The sequence below is a fragment of the Monodelphis domestica genome, chromosome 3, assembly GCF_027887165.1.
Source record: "Monodelphis domestica isolate mMonDom1 chromosome 3, mMonDom1.pri, whole genome shotgun sequence".
Taxonomy (NCBI): Eukaryota; Metazoa; Chordata; class Mammalia; order Didelphimorphia; family Didelphidae; genus Monodelphis; species Monodelphis domestica.
This window is the reverse complement of record NC_077229.1, coordinates 199,808,215-199,826,631: the sequence shown is the minus strand read 5'-3', so window position 1 is coordinate 199,826,631 and position 18,417 is coordinate 199,808,215. Positions and strand designations below refer to the sequence as shown.

The window sequence follows — 18,417 nt, the reverse complement described above, 5'->3', positions numbered from 1 at the left end:
TTTCAACTGTAGATTACTTTTAATTCTTAATTGACTGAAAATAATTGTTCCCAAACTCTTCTATTAAGCAATTCAAAACCATTCAGTTAATTTATTGCTCCTGAAGTAAACTTTCCTCTTATTTCCTTTCAAATTAAGATTGTTTTTATTTAAAAACTAAAATATTGTATTTGGTTTGGAGCACCACATTCGTGGTAGGATATTTTATACTGGAGAAGAAATAATAAGGATGGAAAAGGGCCTTGAGATCATGCCACAAAATGATCAATTGAAAGAACTAGGAATATTTATTTAACTAGGAGCAGAAATGGCTTGGGCCAAGCATATAAAAGGTGGAAATATATAAGTATATAAAACATGGAAGAGGGATTTGACTTGAGTAGGATCCCAGATTTAGAGATGGAAGGGACCATAGAGATTATCTACTTCATTTTAGAATTAAAGAAGCTAAAGATCAAAAAGGTCAAGTAATTTGCTCATAGTCATAGATATGTTAAGAACCAGGATTTATATTAAGGCCCTGTGACTCCCAAAGTCCTCAGACCAAGTTAAGTATTCCTTTCATTGCACCATGTTGCTTTACTCCACAAGTCAAAACTAGAAGCAATGAATGGAAGTTTCAAAGAGTCAAATTTAGTCTTGATGTTTAGAAAATCTTCTTAATAATTAGAACTATTTGTAATAGTGGGTTCCCCCTTACCATAGGAGTGGAGACCTTCAAGCAAATGCAAGAGAACTGTTATGTTACAGAAGGAATAATTTTCTATGTATGAGTTGGACTAAAGAGCTTTGCTATCTGTCCTTTCCAACTCTGAGGCTCTGTGATTCTATATAAAAGGAAATGAACAGTATAACGGTTGTTTTTTCAAATTTTAGTTATTTTAAAACATTTGATTTATAGAAAGGATCCCCAAACCTTTCTTTTAACTATCACACCTTTTTAGAGTTAACTCCTCTTTAACAGAATAAAATATATGGAAAAATTAATAAGAAGACAACCACAGTTTTCTTCATAAACAGCGTACTTTAATTTGATGTTCTTAAATTTTTATGAACCTTTGCTTCATGTTTATTTCATAATCAACTCAGAAATGTTGGTGGTAATTTAAAAAGAATTTAACATCTTTGAATATAGAGCATGAGAAGCAACTATTTGTTCTTGTTATTTGTATGAAATCAATTTCTAGTATTCAGTAGATAAGAATTTATTACATATCATTTGGTCTAGTCTGTTTTATAGTTAACTTTACTTGTGTTATATCTTTCAGTAACTATAAATATTTAACATTTTGAAGCTAGCTTTTCAGTATGTATTTGTGTACATAAAATAATTTCTGGGATTTTTCTTCTCTGCTTAATTGTTTTTAGGAACTTTAAATACCCAACCGTATTTTAATAATTCATTTTTATCTGTCATATCCCTTCTCCTAGAAACATCTAAATCCAAGTATTCTTCCATGTAATTCCTACAAACATTTTACATAAGATTGTGTGCTTCAATACCAGGGATACTTCTTAATATGAATGTGAAAATTATTAAGTTTGATTTTTATTCCATCTTTAGCCTACTTCTCTTAATACTGAAAATAATTGAATTTAGGATTTAGAAAAGTGTTCTCAACTTGAAATATATGCGAGAACTCCTCCATTAGAATGGGGAAAAACTTTAATGAATATATTTCTCCCTTTTGTCTGCCTTACTTGATAGTAATGATTAGAGTTATCAGACATGATTATTTGTTATATATTTTATGTAGTTTTGTATAATTTTGAACATAAGTATAGAAATTACATTGTTACCTTTATAACAGCATTTTATTTTACTAAATCATTTTTTCTGATTAAACAAATAACTAGCATTGTGAGGTTTTATTTTCTATATATATTTGAATCAAGTGTGTGATATTAAAATTGTTTAATATCATTTCCCTTCTAATATAGCCTTATCTGTAATATCTTCTTTCTTTGTAGATTGTTCTCAAAAAATTTTATTTCTGTGGAAATTCAGGCATCTGAGTCATCAATACTCTCCTGATTGCATTTTTTGGTAATAATGAAGTTCAAGATTTTTTCCATTTCTTTGATACATTCCCCATCTTTCAGATATATTGAGAACTCATACCTAAATACTCTCAAAATTATGTTGCTTAAATCATGGACCTTCTCTGTGTTATCTTGGTTTGGTCTAGCTGCTTTTCCCATCTTTGTTTTGTTCAGAACTATTTCCATTTCCACTAATACGTATATCCAGGATTGAATGTTAGAATCTAAATGTGATGATTACTTTGACTTTAATGATAAAAAGAGTACATCTTAAAAAGCTTTGTAGATTTCTTCCATCTTTTATCTGTCATGCTTCTAATTTCATCTCTTGCCAAGCTTTCTGACTTCAACTGTTGTTTTACATTATACTGTGTCTCTCTATGTAAAAAGATGAATCTTTCACCATCCTTCTCCATAAGATTTTACAAATGAGTTTATATTCTAAAATATAGTTGCCCTTACCTGCCATATAGCTCTTTGTTTGTCAAATTAAGTCTTGAAAAAAATGTAGTTATTAAGCTCCTTTAATCTCTTTGGAATTATGATTTATTTTCACCGATAAATTATATTAAGCCCACATAAAATAATGAATACCCGTACCTTTCCTCCATGTCCATGTGTTTGTGTGACATATTTAAATGGATCAGGTTAAAGTTACCTGAATACCATCTATTTTTCTCATTTTTTATTTTTCTAGCTTTTTATTAATTTAAATCTTTACAAGGTTGGGGATTCTCCTTTACATAAACAATTGTTTAAGGAATGAGCCTCACATCAGTAATAAATCATTCTCTCTGTGTTAAAGTATCATCATTTTTAAGGTTTTTCTTTTCCTTTCTAAAAATATTGTTAGGTACATGCTATGTCCAGGATCCTCTGATTCTTTTCTTGAAAAGAATACTTTTTGATTTATAGAGTAGAGGCTTCTCTGTAGTATATAAGTCTTTTACTTCTCTTGCTCCTTGCTCCTGAATCCTATTTTTCAATATATTTCTCACCATTCTTATCTATTTCTACCTTTTCTTAGAAATCACCAAGTATCAATATATATGGTGATTTATTTTGGAGAACCTGTAGAATTCTTTGTGGAATTTCTTTGGTACCTCATCCTCTGCAATATATGAGTTAGCTGCAATGATTTTTATAGTCATGTTTTTGTAAACTCTAAGCACTGCAATATGAGATAACTAGATGTCCCATGAAGTGGTATTTTTTGTTGTTTTTAGATGAGTGATCAAACCAATTCTTGATTTCCTTTCCAAGAAGAACCCACGAACCAGTCTTTAATCTATGACATTTTTCTGTCAGAATATCAAAATTAATAAAATTTAGTTCTTCAATTAATCTTGCTTACTGGACAAGATCTCACACTTAGTACCAGTTGCTAAATTAATGTTTATAGATGGTCTAAAACCAGTTTGATTTTCAGCACCCCTTTCCTCCTTTTTTTGTGTTCTATGACTATTACTGCAAAAGCTGCTTTCTTTTTTTGTGTGGATTATTATAGCCAAATAAATTAATTATTAAATGGCCAACCAATTGATAATGAGCCTCTCATATTTATCTAGGCTTGTTCTTAAGAAATTGAGCCCATTGTTGGGGCCATATTTTTGAAAGCTATAATAATAGCTTTTGAACAAAACCATGTTCACCTCCATACTAAGATGACATACTAGAATAAGGATTTGTGGAGGGATTACTTATAGATGATTAGTTCTTCTTGTGTTCCTGTTTGCAAATGACATTGTATTGAGTGCATTGAGCCTAGAACACTGCAGAGACTCTTACGAGATTCATAATCACCTTAATTGTTTTGACTCAACTAGCCCCACAAAGAAAATCACATAGATGAAGAATGCTTACTGTTCAGAATATGCTGTATAGTTTGTTCAATAGACAACTCATAGAGCACATCTACTAATAAGTTTATCTTTGAATGAGCAATAAATTGTATCTAGAATTAAATAAGAGGAAGAAAAGAGTGGGCTGGGTTTTCTTTAAGAATATGTCAAAATTCTTTTAATCACTCCATGTTTCTGTTTCTTCCTCAAATAAAGACCCATCTTTTTTTAAGTATCTCATTTATGATATTGTGCAACTTATGAAACCCTTCAGTCATCACAGAATTTAAGGATCACCTAAAAAACAATATAAAAATGAATAATAGATGTGAATAGACTGTGACATGTTACAAATGAGGAATTGTACAAGGCAGAAAGATGAAAGGAATGATATTAAAAAAATACAAAAGTTAAAAAAATATAAAGCGAGCAAATCTCCAGTAGAAAGAGATAAGCAATAGATAATATACATACTTCATTGGTATCTTCTCAATGAGAAGAAAAATTGAGAAAACTTCCCAGTTTTGACTAGAGTACTTCCTTCTCGTTCCCTCCCCATCTTTACCCCCATAAACTTTTTGGAGGATATGAACACAAGTCATACAAAATGGGCAATGATAGTTGTGTCATGATCTGTATTATTGGAAGGAATGCCTACATAAATGAGATCAAAGATCTTTTTGAGTAGAAATGTTACTGAAATAGAATTCTTAATATTAGGCTATAGTGGCTACAATTGTTTTCTGATCTGGTGAGTTTCTCTTTTGGTTATATGTAGTGACATGCATTTTATGTCCACCTGTGCTTGTGATACTCTTAAACTTGATGTTCCTTAGCTTCAACACATTTTGTACAATGAAGATGTAAGAACACATCTTATTGAAAGTTATAGAAATTCAATGTTTACTGTTGTTATACTAAGTAAAAAGTAGCTTCATTTTTTCCTTCCTATAACATAAGGCATAATATAATATCCTTGTGAATAAAACTGCCATGATGAGAAAAAGTGAAAGGAACTGGATCTGTTGATATATTTTGTTTTCACATTACTAAACGTTCCTAAAAATTACTTCAAATCTCCCTTCAGAGTATATCATCTCCAAAAACTGTGTCTAAGTTTAGAAACCTACTTCTTCTGCTTATCACTGTTCCATTCTTGCCTCAAGGAAATTTGCTGTTCTTGGGAAATGTGGATGGACATCAGGGAGTCTGGTCTAGTATCTTTATACCACCAAGCAGTTCTTCAAGGATGTCTGGTTTGCTCTCCAAAAAAAGTCTGGGCCACTATCTTTGGCCTTGCAGGTGGACTCAAACAATGAGAATATTTCTTAGTCATAGGAAGAAGGACGGGGTTGCAACTACAACCAATCATATTGTTCCTCAGCCTCAGCTATGTAACCATTCTTAATATCTTTCAACCCATGCTGTCACTAACCCTATAAGTTATTTCCCCACCTACCCCTTTCTGTTCTTTGCTCTAATATTAAAAAAAAAAAGAACTGAGCCCTCATCTTTAGTTAAACAGAGGCAAGTCATTGACCCATTCTATTGGCAGGTAGTTCCACTGTTGATAAAATATTATCTTGCTCATATTGTGTCATTCTATTTTTTGTTGAATTTCACTAGTGACGCTGCCATGAATTTTTTTGTCCATCTGAGCCTCTTGTTGCTGTCTGTAACATCCTTGAGACCATCTACTATCATTTACTAGACTTAATTTTCTTTAGTTAGGGGACTCTGATTGTACTGTTTTCTTCTTTTATTGTCAGCTATTATTTCCAGCAGTTCTGTATTTTTTCTCCCCCCCCCCTTTGACATCCTTCATTGCCGTAGAAAAGAGTTTCTATTTGCTCTTGCCTAAAACATTAAGGACATTTTTACATTTTCCATTCATAGAACACTTCAAGCAGAGAATGGACCTAGATATTTAAACATTTACCTGCCTGACAACAGGGAACTAGAATAATCTCTCAAGGCCTCTTTTAATTTTCATAATTTATGATTTTGAGAAATTCATCATGGTGTAGTCAAAAACATTTTCTTAAATGTGTTATTTATAAAGTTGCTTATGTAGTGTGTGATGAAAAAGAATGAGGGGGAAAAATGCTAGACATGGGACAAAAAAACCTGAGCCCAAGTTTCAGCTCTGACATGTGCTCAAATTGTGACCAGTCACTTATGTGATCATATAATCTGAGAATAAGATGGGATCTCAGAAGTCATCTCTTCCAACTTGTACTTAAACAAGAATCTGATCTTTAACTTCTACAGTTACAATAAATCATTTTCATATGTACAGGGTAGAAATCATTCACAGGAAGCATGGGGAGTCATTCAGTAATAAATCAGTACACATTTATTGAAAGTACATGAGAGCAGATGGGTGGCTCAGTAGATTGAGAGCCTAGAGATGGAAAGTCTCGGGTTCAAATCTGGCCTCTGACACTTCCTAACTGTGTAACCCTGTGTAACACTTAACCCCCATTGCCCAACCTTTAGTGCTCTTCTGGATTAGAACCAATACAGTGTATTGTTAGACCGGTTTAAAAAAAAAAGTACCTACCTATTATATACCACAACACTGCATTCTTCCTAGGTTCACCATTCTAGGAGGCAAGGAAGCAAAGTACCCTAGGACTTAGAAAGTTTTCTTTATTTCACCTGCCCAAGTCCACATGATTTTCATCCAACAAGTAGTCAGTCTTAGCCCCATAGATAACTGGAAGCTATCAGTGTTGGGTTCAACATTTATCATTGTTGTTGTTGAAGATGTCAAAACCAGGAGGAAGTTTCTCTCAGCAAATTTCTCCATATGGATACCATTGCTATTAGTGTCATTATGGCATGCTTCAAGCTTCACATCCAATCCATTCATCAGTCCACCCATCTCAGCATCTAGGTATACCTCCACCCCCTTTACCTTCTCAGAACAAAACATTCCTCCCTTGTATGATCATTAATAAGTTGTTTTCCTCTATTAGATTATAAGTTCCTTAAGTAATGTATTTTTTCTCTTTTTCTCTCTCCCTCTTTCTCCCCCAGTCTCCTTTCTTCCCTCCTCTTGTTCTCTCTGATTAGTATAGTTGGCATGTAGTAAGCTTTTAAGTACTTTTTCCTTCATTCATTTAGGTAAAGTCAGCACACTGATATGTGAAACCAAGAATGATTCCATAACATTAGCAGCTTTTGCCACCAGTTTCATTGTCTTTAGTGCTCAGAGGTGAACTTTTCTTTTTTCTTTAGATCCTTGATAGCAAAAACACAAAGTTGGTATGTTCCTGCAACTAACTCTCAACAGTAATGCCTAAAGAGCATAATAGAGTTGGCTATGGATTAATGGTGGGTCAGGCAAAGTTGTGGGGTCAATTTGGCAATATCTGCAAGCTCTCCTCTCATACTCATTTCATTTTATTAGATGCAGCCTATTGTTTTATATTTCTATCCCAACTATTTTCCAAAATGTTTGCTATGCCTTCCAAATTTATGTTATCTACAGATTTGATAAGCAGGCCAACCATGCCATTGGGGAGAAAAAGTTGTTACACAGAACCACTGCTAAGAACAGATCCCTGAAACCTTTCCTTAGAGAACTTAGGATCAAAGAGACCATAGATTTAGAGTTGAAAGGAACCTTAGGGGACATCTTAGTCTAACTCCATCATTTTCCAAGGGAAGAAACTGAGGCTCAGAAAGGTTAAGTAACTTGTTCATAGTTATACAGGTAGTAAATGACAATTTGAAGCTAGTATCTCTGACTGTATAGGTAGTTCTATTTCCACAGTACTATACTGTCTCCAAGTTCTTTCAGTTCCTTTTTCTACTCTCTGGTTCAGTTATTCAACCAATTCTAAATTTACACAATTGTACTTTCATCTAGTCCATGTTGGTCTACCTTGTCCACAAGAACACAGTGAGATACTTTTTTCAAATGCTTTATTAAAATTCAGGTACATCAACATTTCTTCCCTTTAAAAATGATCACAGACTGTCATTTCCTAATACATTTAGTCATCTTATTGGAAATCAAAGTCAACTCCCCTTTCTTGAAAATCAGAACATTAAATTAAAATCCCATATCAGACAATAGCTGTGTGACCATGGGTAAAGGCACTTCACCTACTTCAGTTTTCTGTTCTGCAGAATAGGGATAATAATAGCATCTACCTCCCAGAATAACTTTGAAGATTAACTTATATATGTCCTCCTCAAGAGGAAGAACTGATAAATAGAAATGACATAGTTTTATGTATACATCTGTCTTTTGGTCAAATGATGCATTCTCTAATGGGGGTGGGAGTAGTTAACTGGCTATTTTCCATTGTAAAAAATATTTTTTTAAAAATAAAGCAGTACATGTAAAATAAATTTTAAAATATTAGAACATTATTCTATCTCCACAACTATGACAACATTCCTTACCTCTACATATTAAAAAAAAAAAGAGATTGTGAGGGATTTTTTAGGAATCATAGCCACCAGTTCTTTCAGTTCTTTTGACCTAAATTCTTGAGGATATTGTCTCTTATCTTACCATCTCTTTGGTTATCTTGAGTTGTAATCCTTTTTGTAATTTTATAATCCTCTTTGCCTTCTGGAATATTGTATTCCAAACTTTCTGATCCTTAGAAGAATCCACTAAATCTTGTGTCATCCTGACTGTGGCTCCATAATATATGAATTGTTTCTTTGTGAGTCTTTGCTGTATGTTTTCCTTGGCCTGCAAGCTCTGGAATTTTGTTATAATATTTCTGGGAATTTTCATTTTGGGATCTCTTTCCAGAAATGATCAGAAGATTATTTCTATTTCTTTTTTACCCTCTTGTTCAAGATTGGGAAGGCAGTTTTTTTTTAGATAATTTTTACTTACATGATATCTGGGCTCTTTTTTTGATTATGGCTTTCAAGTAGTCCAATAATTCCTAAATTATTTCTCCTAGATTTATTTTCCAGATCAGCCATTTTTTCCCCAATGAAATCTTTCACATTTTCCTCTATTTTTTCATTTTTTTAATTTTGGTTTATTGTTTCTTGATGTCTCTTGTAGTTAACAATTTCCACTTGACCAATTCTGATTTTTAAGGATTTTCTTCAGGTGAGCTTTTAGCCCTCCTTTCTTATTTGTCTAATTCTTTCTTTTTTTACTGTTCTGTTTTTCAAGGGTTTTTTTCTTCTCTTCCTCCTCCTCTACCTCCTCCTTCTCTCTTGCATCACTTTTATTTCATTTTTCCTTTTTTTTCATCAGCCTCTCTTACTTGATTTTTTAAATCTTTCTTTTGAGCTCTTCCAGGGTCTGAGACCAATTCCCATTTTTTTTTTTGAAGTTTTTCATGTAGCTGCTTTGATTTCATCATCTTCTGAGTCTGTGGCTTGTTCTTCCTTATCTACATAATAATTTTCTATTGTTAGTTCTTTTGTTTGTTTGGTGGTTGTTTTGATGTTTGCTCATTTTCTTAGCTTTTTCCTGAATTCCATTTTTATTTTAAAGTTGGGCCCTGTTCCCGAGGCAAAAGAAACACACTCTTAAATTTCATATTTTTCTTGCTGCTGCCCTCAAACCTAGTTCTGTGTGTCTGCAAATTTCAGTTCTAAGGTGATATGATCTAAAGACAGGTGTGGTCAGTACTCTTCTGGCCTGAGCTCTGGTAATCAAACACAACTCTTTCCCACCCTGGAACTGTAATGCGGGTCCTTGCTTCTATTAGTCCTTCCCTTTTCCTCAAGTCAGTGACACAAAAAATCTGTTGTTACCTATGCAATAGAGTCCTGAACTCAGGAACCTTGAAAGATCAGTGTGACAGTGATTTGCTGTTGACCTGGACAGAATCTGAAGGCCTAGCAGCTGGCTTGGACCTGGTTTTAGAACCTGAAGAGGAGGAAGTTACCTTGCAGCTGGCTTGGCCCAAGGCTCTCCCCAGTGATCTTGCTGGAGGCAGTGCTCCCCAAAAGATCTTTTAAATCATCTTGATCATAGAAGATGCCTTACCCCATCTCTATTGGTTCTTCTACACCAATATTCATGTTTTGTTTGTTTTTTTAACCCTTACCTTTGGTCTTAGAATCAATATTAAGTATTGGTTGCAAGGCAGAGGAGTGATAAAGGCTAGGCAATTGAGGTAAAAATGACTTGCCCACGGCCATACAGCTAAGAAGTATCTGATGTTAAATTTGAATCCAGAACTCTCATCTCTAAATCTGGCTCTCAATCTATCGAGCCATGTGGCTGCCCCCAAATATTTATTCTGAAACATTTTTTTTAGATTTTTTTGGAGAAAATTTTTAGAAGGTTAGGACTTTAGAAGGTGCCTCTGCACCATCATCTTGGTTCCACTTCTCCCTCCTTTTCCTTCTCAGAATTATCTACATCTATCAGACGTTCATTCTTGAGTCTCTCACTCTCCCTAGGTCAGTGTATTTGGAATTTTAGACCATAGGTTGCTACTTATCCTTTCCTTGAACTGTTTGAAATCTCTTCTCTTCAAACCTAGAGTATATTTCAGAATATACTTATTTTTCCTCATTTTCTGTGAACCCTAAGATTGAATGGACAGTCCCTTGTGAGGTTCCCATTATTAATACTTTAGCAGCTAATTTGGGCAGATTTAAGTCAAAATAGCATTTCCCTTTGTTTTTTCCTCTGATTTTTGATGAATGAAACCATTAAAGTTGTGATCCTTGGTTTTCTCAGCTGTAGAATGGCAATAATAATAATACGTGTGTTACCAGGTCCCTAGGTGGTTGTAGGTCACAGACCTTAATGTACTACATAAATATGACTTGTTATTATTGGTCAGGTCCTTTCAACCTGGTATTTTTATAAATGCTTGATAGAATAACAAAAATATGTAATTGCAATGGATACAGAAAGGAAGAAGTAGACATTTTGGAAAACATGTTTTTGAAGATAAATTTAACTCAAAAGAAATTTTAAGTGTGCACATTCATGTTCATTCCTAATCTGTCATCTTTCTCTCCATTTGCTTTTTTAATCAGAATGTACCTATGCATTGTTATTATGGTAGTAATTTGGTATAATATAGAAAATGTTCACATATTTTATGCACATAAAACAAGTCATATCTATAAAATGTTGCATGACTTCCATGTTTTCTTTCCTCAGCTTCATAATCACCACTTGTTGATTAGTGAAAAACAACGCATAACCCAATGGGAAGATTTCATGAAAGAGCAACACAGCAAACAGTCTGCAGTGGATGAAGAGCACAAAAAAGCCACAGAACGCCTTAAAGAACAATATGCTGAGATGGAGAAAGATCTAGCAAAATTTTCATCTTTTTAAGAGCTTGAATAACAAAAAGAATACAAAAACTTTTCTTTCCACTGTGCCAAAAACAACAACAACAACAAACCAAATCACCATACTTATTTGTCCTCTGTTACAAACTTAGCAATATGTTTTGGTGGTAATGTTATTTCGAAAACTGATAATAAAGATAAAAACCTTTGCTAGAGATCAGATTTAATGTTCATAATAAAAGGAAAATAGTCCCATATGCCTCTAACTTTAAGTGCCTCTGTACAACTATTTAGGTGGGGAAGTAGTAGGAAGAATGGTATAAATTGATTCTTAGACCCTCAGAAATTACAGTCTATCCATGGTCACTGAAAAGATAAGAAAATGACAAATGTAGCAGAATTCTCAGGCTGTGAAAGATAATCTAATTCATTCTCATATATGAGTTAGTATTAGATTATTATACTTGTTTAGACAATGTATTCAACTAATTGCCAGTCAGCCGCAGACTATAAGAGGGGAATACATATTGTTCTTATGTAAATAATGTTCGCAAACTACTATATTTGAAAAAGAGCTTGTATTAAAGAATTGAAAATCAAAATAATTTCAGCAACAGTGATGTCTCAGTAGGACAATAAACTGCCTATTTTAGGGTATTAGTGTAAACTGCAGTCATAGCATGACCACATATTCTAGGGGACTAAGACAGCAAGATTATCTCTTACAAAGACCAGTGGCCTTTTACAATGTAAAATTTTGAACTTTCAAAATTTAAGGAAGAGCTTACCAAAAAATCTGGTTATGCTTTTTACCCTTTTCAAGAATCATGGTCTTACCCATAGCATTTACCTCATTATATGTCTGTTTTGCAGGGAAATCAGCTTTTTAGGTTAAATACTATCTGCACATTTTACAGCTCTTTAAGTAATTAGTGCATCTGGGACTGTATGTATATTCTGGCTTTTGAAGAACCAGAAGTGTTGGGCTTCATGGCTAAAAAGGCCATCTTAGATATCAAGATGTTTTTAGCAATAATGTGTATTCCCATTAGCAAATATATTATGATATAAAATGTACAAATGCTGTCATCACTGTGATCCTTAAAATATGCATTTAACAATTTTTCCTGGAGAATGTAAGTTATATTTCTTTATTTAATCCAAGTAAATTAAGAAGAAATCAAATGCAATAATAATAACAGAAGGATATATGTTGCTAGTGAATGCTAAAGCATGGATAAATATCTCAAATAATATTTATAACTGCTATTCAGTGAAGAAGGGAACCAGAAAAAAAAAATTCCAACTCTCTTGTTATCTCAGTGTTGTGACTACATAAAATCGACAATGGTTGCCTGTGTAAATTTATGGCTTGGTGTCAAAGCTCCATTCTTGGCAGCATGTTGAAAATGTGATTAAAGTTAGTAGAGGAGACAGAATAAGTATTTGAGATTTCTTTCAATAACACTGAACTTCAGCCAACTTTCTCTGTCCGCTACCGTAAGCCTGACAGGTTCATCAATCATCCTGTGGTACATAGAGTAAAAAGAGTCCTTGCCGACAGTAAGGCATGTTGGAATTTTGTTAATTCTCTTTAGTGGATGGGGGGAAAAAAAACATAGCTCTAAAATATCCCACACATGAGAAGTAAGGAAAACCTTAAATAAAAATCCCTTTTTGAATGGAAGGTGGTTTCTGGAATGTCTTTACATGTTAGTACATCCAATGGTGAATGGATGCTGTAACTAAGAAATTGGGTCTGTGTGCTTCATCAAGAATATACTAAAAAATATAATCGGCTGACTAGAGTCCAATATTTCTGTTAGCTTATGTTCAAGCTCAGTTGAAATGAACTTACTTTACCTTACACAAATTCCAGAAGAACTTCTAATCTAAAATCATATGACAAGAATTTTTAACATTCAGGATTAAAAACACAAAATATATTCTTTGTAACAACACCTGGTCACATCTCATTTTCATTAGTGTTCATTGATGAATGATGACTTCCTAGTAGTAGACGCTATCCCTTCTATTGTCCAGAATGACCAAATCTTTTTTGGACCATACTATAGACAACAAGACAATAAAAACAAAAAGTTCCAGTAATTTATCTCAGATTTGGCAAAAAGGGAGAAAAAAGGCAAGTTATATGCAAAAGCAAAATTTTTGATGTATTTTTTTGTGGTAAACAAAGTGATTTAATAAAAACTACTAAAGGACTACCTTTGCAATCTAAAAACATAACTATGCTATACTACTATATCCACACATATCTCATAGACTTCAGCTAATAGTAATTCCTTCATGTCATTGATAATGCCTTATATATTATATAAGACTGTTTTTGGTTTTATTACTATTTGTAAGCAGGTGGTAAGGAAGTGGAACATGGGCAGCATTGTATCCTTCTGCTCATATCCTTTACAATTTTTGACCCTTTCTAGGTTCTTTGGGTTATCATTGTGTTTGTGGTATTATCACTTCCAAGTAATATGAATCATAGTATCATAGATTTAAAACTAGAACAGACCTTAAAGATGATTATCAAGTACAACTGCTTCATTTTGTAGAGGAGGAAACTGAGGCCAGAAAGACTAAGTGACTTACATGTCACTTAGCACTTAGTACTTAATTGGCAGAGGTGGGGTTTCATATAATTTTCATCATATCAGTATACAGACTGAAGTGCTGTAGAACCCTTAGGTACCTAAATACCAAAAAGAATTTTTCTCTTTGCTTTCAAAAGGACACTAATTTTGCATGTAAGAAAGCCTCCATCTACTCATTGAAGCATTTTAAATGTTGGAGCTTGTGCCATTAATATAGCTGTAGACATTTAGGGCTAGGGCTATATATTTTTGTCTCAAGAAGGAAGGTAGCAAGTAAAATATTTTTAAATATTTTCCATCAAAAACTTGGAGGCCATTTATCTAATGCTTTGCTGAGTTTCTCAGAAAAACAAGCATCTCATAATTTTCAATAGCATTATATGAATTGAAGCATGTAGCAAGTATTATGCCCACTATAAAAATGTTATTTAATTACTGAATAGTTGTAACCCGATGTTATATATGTGTCATTGGTGAATTGGGAAATAGAACCTAGATTTGTTAATATACTGTGCTTTATATGTAATCCTCTTCTTCCTCCACAATTACTAGACCATGCTATTTTTGAATGGCATAACTAACAACATCAAAACTATATAGGTTTTTGCATAGATTAAAATGTTTACTTCTCTTCATAAAAGAAGATCCTGTAAAACTATTCCAAAGACATCAAATATTAAATGTGTTCCATAAACAAAGGGAAAATGCATGTAGATTTTTGTAAGAGGATGCATTTCTATTAAAAAAAAATAAGTCTTGTTCTCAGCTTATATGCAAAACTGTTTTATCATCCCACCCCAGTCCTGCCAAAACTGGATTTTAGGTTTTGAAAGAATAGGAAAGGCCTCTTCCTTATTGTGCTGTTCATGTTTTACTGTCCAAAAGAAGATTCAGAAAAAATAAGCCGGACCATAGAAAAAGGCCTGTTCATCTTGAAAACACATTTAGCTAATGTGCATTTATCTTGATTTTAAACTGGTATTTTCCACTCAGCTTTTGGAAAAAGATTTTACAGAAAGACTCATGCATTGGATGTTCAATAAATGTTTTGGATGATGATGAAAGAAAAATAATCATTAGTAAGTCGCAGACCTATTGATAAAAGCAAATTATTTCCAACTTGGTTTATCTCTAAAGATAGGGTAAAAGCACAATGGTTTAGGTCATAAACTTTAGCATATTAAGGTGAGTATATAAAAAATGAAACCTCGCATTTGGTTCTTTTTTTGCAGAAAAAGGAAAATGCTTAGGAAAGAGGGAGATATTGTCCACTGACTTAGTAAGTCATGAAGAAACCACCAGTATTGTGTAGTTCTCAAATAATACTTCACATTTCTCAAATTCTGAGTGAAAATTAGAGAAAATTTTATCAAAGCAGAAGATTCTTTTTTAGTTACCTAATTTTTTTCATTTACAGAAGCTTTCTCAGACTACACACATAGAGAAAGGTGGTGTCTGAAATTCAGCCATTCAGTTATTAAAAATAATAAAATAATACATTTTAAATGTGGAAAATAGTATGGGGTACATGTTTTTTGCCATCTCTCCTCAAAATAAGTGAGCATGTTTGCTGTTAAGTTTTCCAGGAAAATTTCACCTTTAAATTGAGACCAAGCTTGGAAAATTTCGGCCCTCAAGGCAGATGTTTCCAACAGTTGTGATAGGTGTGACTTCTGAGAGAGTTTCATATGAGGCATTAACTATATGGTATATTGTGTTGAAAATGCCAAGATGACAAAATTTTCAGTCATGGTAATCTATTCTTGTTTATTTTTATGGCATTAGCTGTACTTGTTAAGATTGCAGTAGTGCAAAGAAAAACATAAATCCTCTCTTCTTAGATTCAATACAGTTATTTTCCTTTAAAATAACAGATAAAGAGTTAAAATATTCAAATTATCATTTCAGTTCCTAACATTAAATATAAAGTTAGCTATTTTTCAGGGTTGTGTTGTTAAAATACTTTTTTCAAGAAGTACCTCCATAAGAATTCTGCCACAAAAGAGAGAAAAAGTTTCCTCTGTTATCTACTGTATGTTCTATCAAGAAATTATTTGCAAATGTTTTTAAGGGTTAAAGTTTTGTTTTTAACTTGAAATTTGAAATTTGCAGCTAAAACCCAGCAGGTGTCACTGTGTTGACAAAAATTTTCCCTATCTAGTATGTCTGTGACTACACAGTGGAAATGTTAGGAAATATATGATTTTGCCAGATTTCAAAATGAGTTAAAATACCATTCTCTGGACAAGAAAAAGATAAAAACCTGGAATGTACTATATATATTTTTTGAAGTTGTTTAGTAATTTCATTTAAAGTTGTCCTTTTTCCCCCAGGAACTTAAATATGTACAAACATTTTCTACCAGGATATACAGCATGAAAAAAGTTTATAAACTTATGTTATTGTACTTTCTGTAATAGTTCTAGATATAGTTTTAAATCTATTTAATGTCACATGCCCATATATAACCATGTTAAACTCTTTACTAATTTCATATTTTAATTCAACTTACATTAATAACTATATTGACAGCATAGCATAGTAGATAGAATATTGAGTTTGAATCAGGAAGCCCTGAATGAAATCCTACCTTGGGTAAATGACTTTAGACAAATCATGTAACCCCTGTGTGTCTCATGAACTTTCCAAATACTTCTTAGACACATTAAAAAAGGGAAAAAAACCTTGTAAGACAATTAAAGAAGTTTATTCTATTCAGGAATTGTGTTTTTTATTTCATTCTGATATAGTCCTTGACTTCAATAAGTCTAGTCTTATAATGCAGAGTACTATCCAGGTGTGTTAAGAGATACAAAGATTATATAAAAATGATCCTCAAAGAACTTATGGTCCAGTATCTAACACAGGCAGTGTATGATTGAGTGACAAATGTTACTGAGAATGAGTTTTGGACAAAGAGGAAGAAGGGTATAAGCCATGTCATAACTGTGCTTTGTGAGAAGTGTCTAGAAACACTGAAAGAATGGGGGGACAGTAGATATCAGGTAAATCTCATTGTTATTTGAACGAGCCAACAGAAAGTTGGAACAAAAGCATGTACACGTACCCACAGAGGTATGTTGTAGAAACATGAAACAACATGGGAATGAGTGAGGCTAGAAAGTAGAGTTAAGAAGGAGGTGAATACTGAGGATAGAATAGTTACAAGCTAAACAAACTTCCTGATTTTTAAATGGGAGCTTTTAAAGGGAAATAAAGTAACTAGAATCCAAGGAAAAAGGAGAATTTGGAGAATGACTGAACAAATAGACATGTAATTGTAATGGAATATTATTGTGCTGCAAGAAATTATTAAAGAGAACAATGTAAACAAACAGCAATACTGTAAAGAAAACAGTTTTGAAAGACCTTAAGTCTGATCAAAGCAACGACCAATCTTGTCTTCTGAGACCTGTGAGAAAATATCCTTACCTCCTGAAAAAGGGGTGATGGAGTCAAGGTTTAGAAAAAGACATTAATTTTTTGGTCCTGGTCACTCTGTGAGTTCATTTTCCTCATTATGCTTATTTGCTTAAAAAAAATTTATTTTGCTCAATTTTTAATTGGGAGGTGAAAGGATATGTTAATGGAATAAAGAGGAGTTAGCAATAATGATATAAAAAGAGCCAGTGAAACATTTGAAAAAATGTATGGAAGAGAACAGAAGAAAGTTCAGATTTGCAGAGGACAGTCTTGAAAGTACTATGTAGAATTTATTATATGCTATTTTTAAAAAGCCAGTATGAAATGGAGTCCTACTGCTTGATTCCTCTCTTTTGTTTTCTGTTGCATATGTGGAAATGCTCATTTTGGGATGTTTAAGTAAAGAATAAAAATAATATTAAAAATAAAGTTATTAAATTTCTACTTTATTTTTTAATGCCTCTTATAATTATGGGAAGAAAAATATATATTATACATAGATAAATAGATAGTTAAATTTCTGGTTGGACTGAATATTTAATTGGTCACCAGGAATTTAATTTCTAAACACCCAAAATGAATTACTAAAGTTATAAAACTACCATATATATGGTAGTTTATTTTTACAATAGAGGGAAGATATTAAGGAAGAGAGAAATGGGGGGGCAGGGAGGAAGAGAGAGAGAGAGAGAGCTCTGGCTTCCTCTGAGTCAGGTAGAAATTCTAAGGCCCCAGCCAGGAGAAAGGAGTCTCAAGATGATGGGCCTTTCTGGGAGGCTCACGCCTCCAGAAAGGTCAAGTAAGGAAGTCAGCCTTTATACTCACCACATTGTCAGTTCAATCAGCAGATTCTTTTATCAGCCTCAACTCCAACAGACTCCACTCCAAGTGTGTCTTCTTCAAACTCCTAGAAGACCAACCTCAACAACCAACCTTGTTTAGGCTATTGTCTCTTTCTTTTAAAGACCTCTTTTCTTGTGTCACTTCCCCTAATTCCATGTCTACCAATCACAGCTGCCGCTCTGCTCTAGAACTGCCCAGAAGGCAGTTAGTTTATTCTAATTCATTACCCACAATGACACACGTGGGTCACAGACCTCCTACTTCATGATTAAGTGGAATATTTACACCCTTAGTGATCAGATCTAACATGGACAGATCTTCCCACTCAACTTCAAGTACTATGCTTACATTTCTGGGGATTAAATCAACAAATAGACAGGGGATTACAATTCAGTCTTCAC

General features: G+C 33.2%; 1 protein-coding gene across 1 annotated transcript in view; it reads left to right on the top strand.

Moving 5' to 3' along the window:
• The window catches only part of BLOC1S5 (biogenesis of lysosomal organelles complex 1 subunit 5), a 92,020-nt gene extending 75,548 nt beyond the window's left edge, over positions 1–16,472 (top strand). Inside the window, exon 5 of the mRNA XM_001367745.4 lies at positions 11,002–16,472. Within this exon, the coding sequence (XP_001367782.1) occupies positions 11,002–11,181 (180 nt within the window). The 3' untranslated portion in view covers positions 11,182–16,472. The remainder of the gene's footprint in view (positions 1–11,001) is intronic.
• The last annotated feature ends 1,945 nt before the right edge of the window (positions 16,473–18,417 follow it).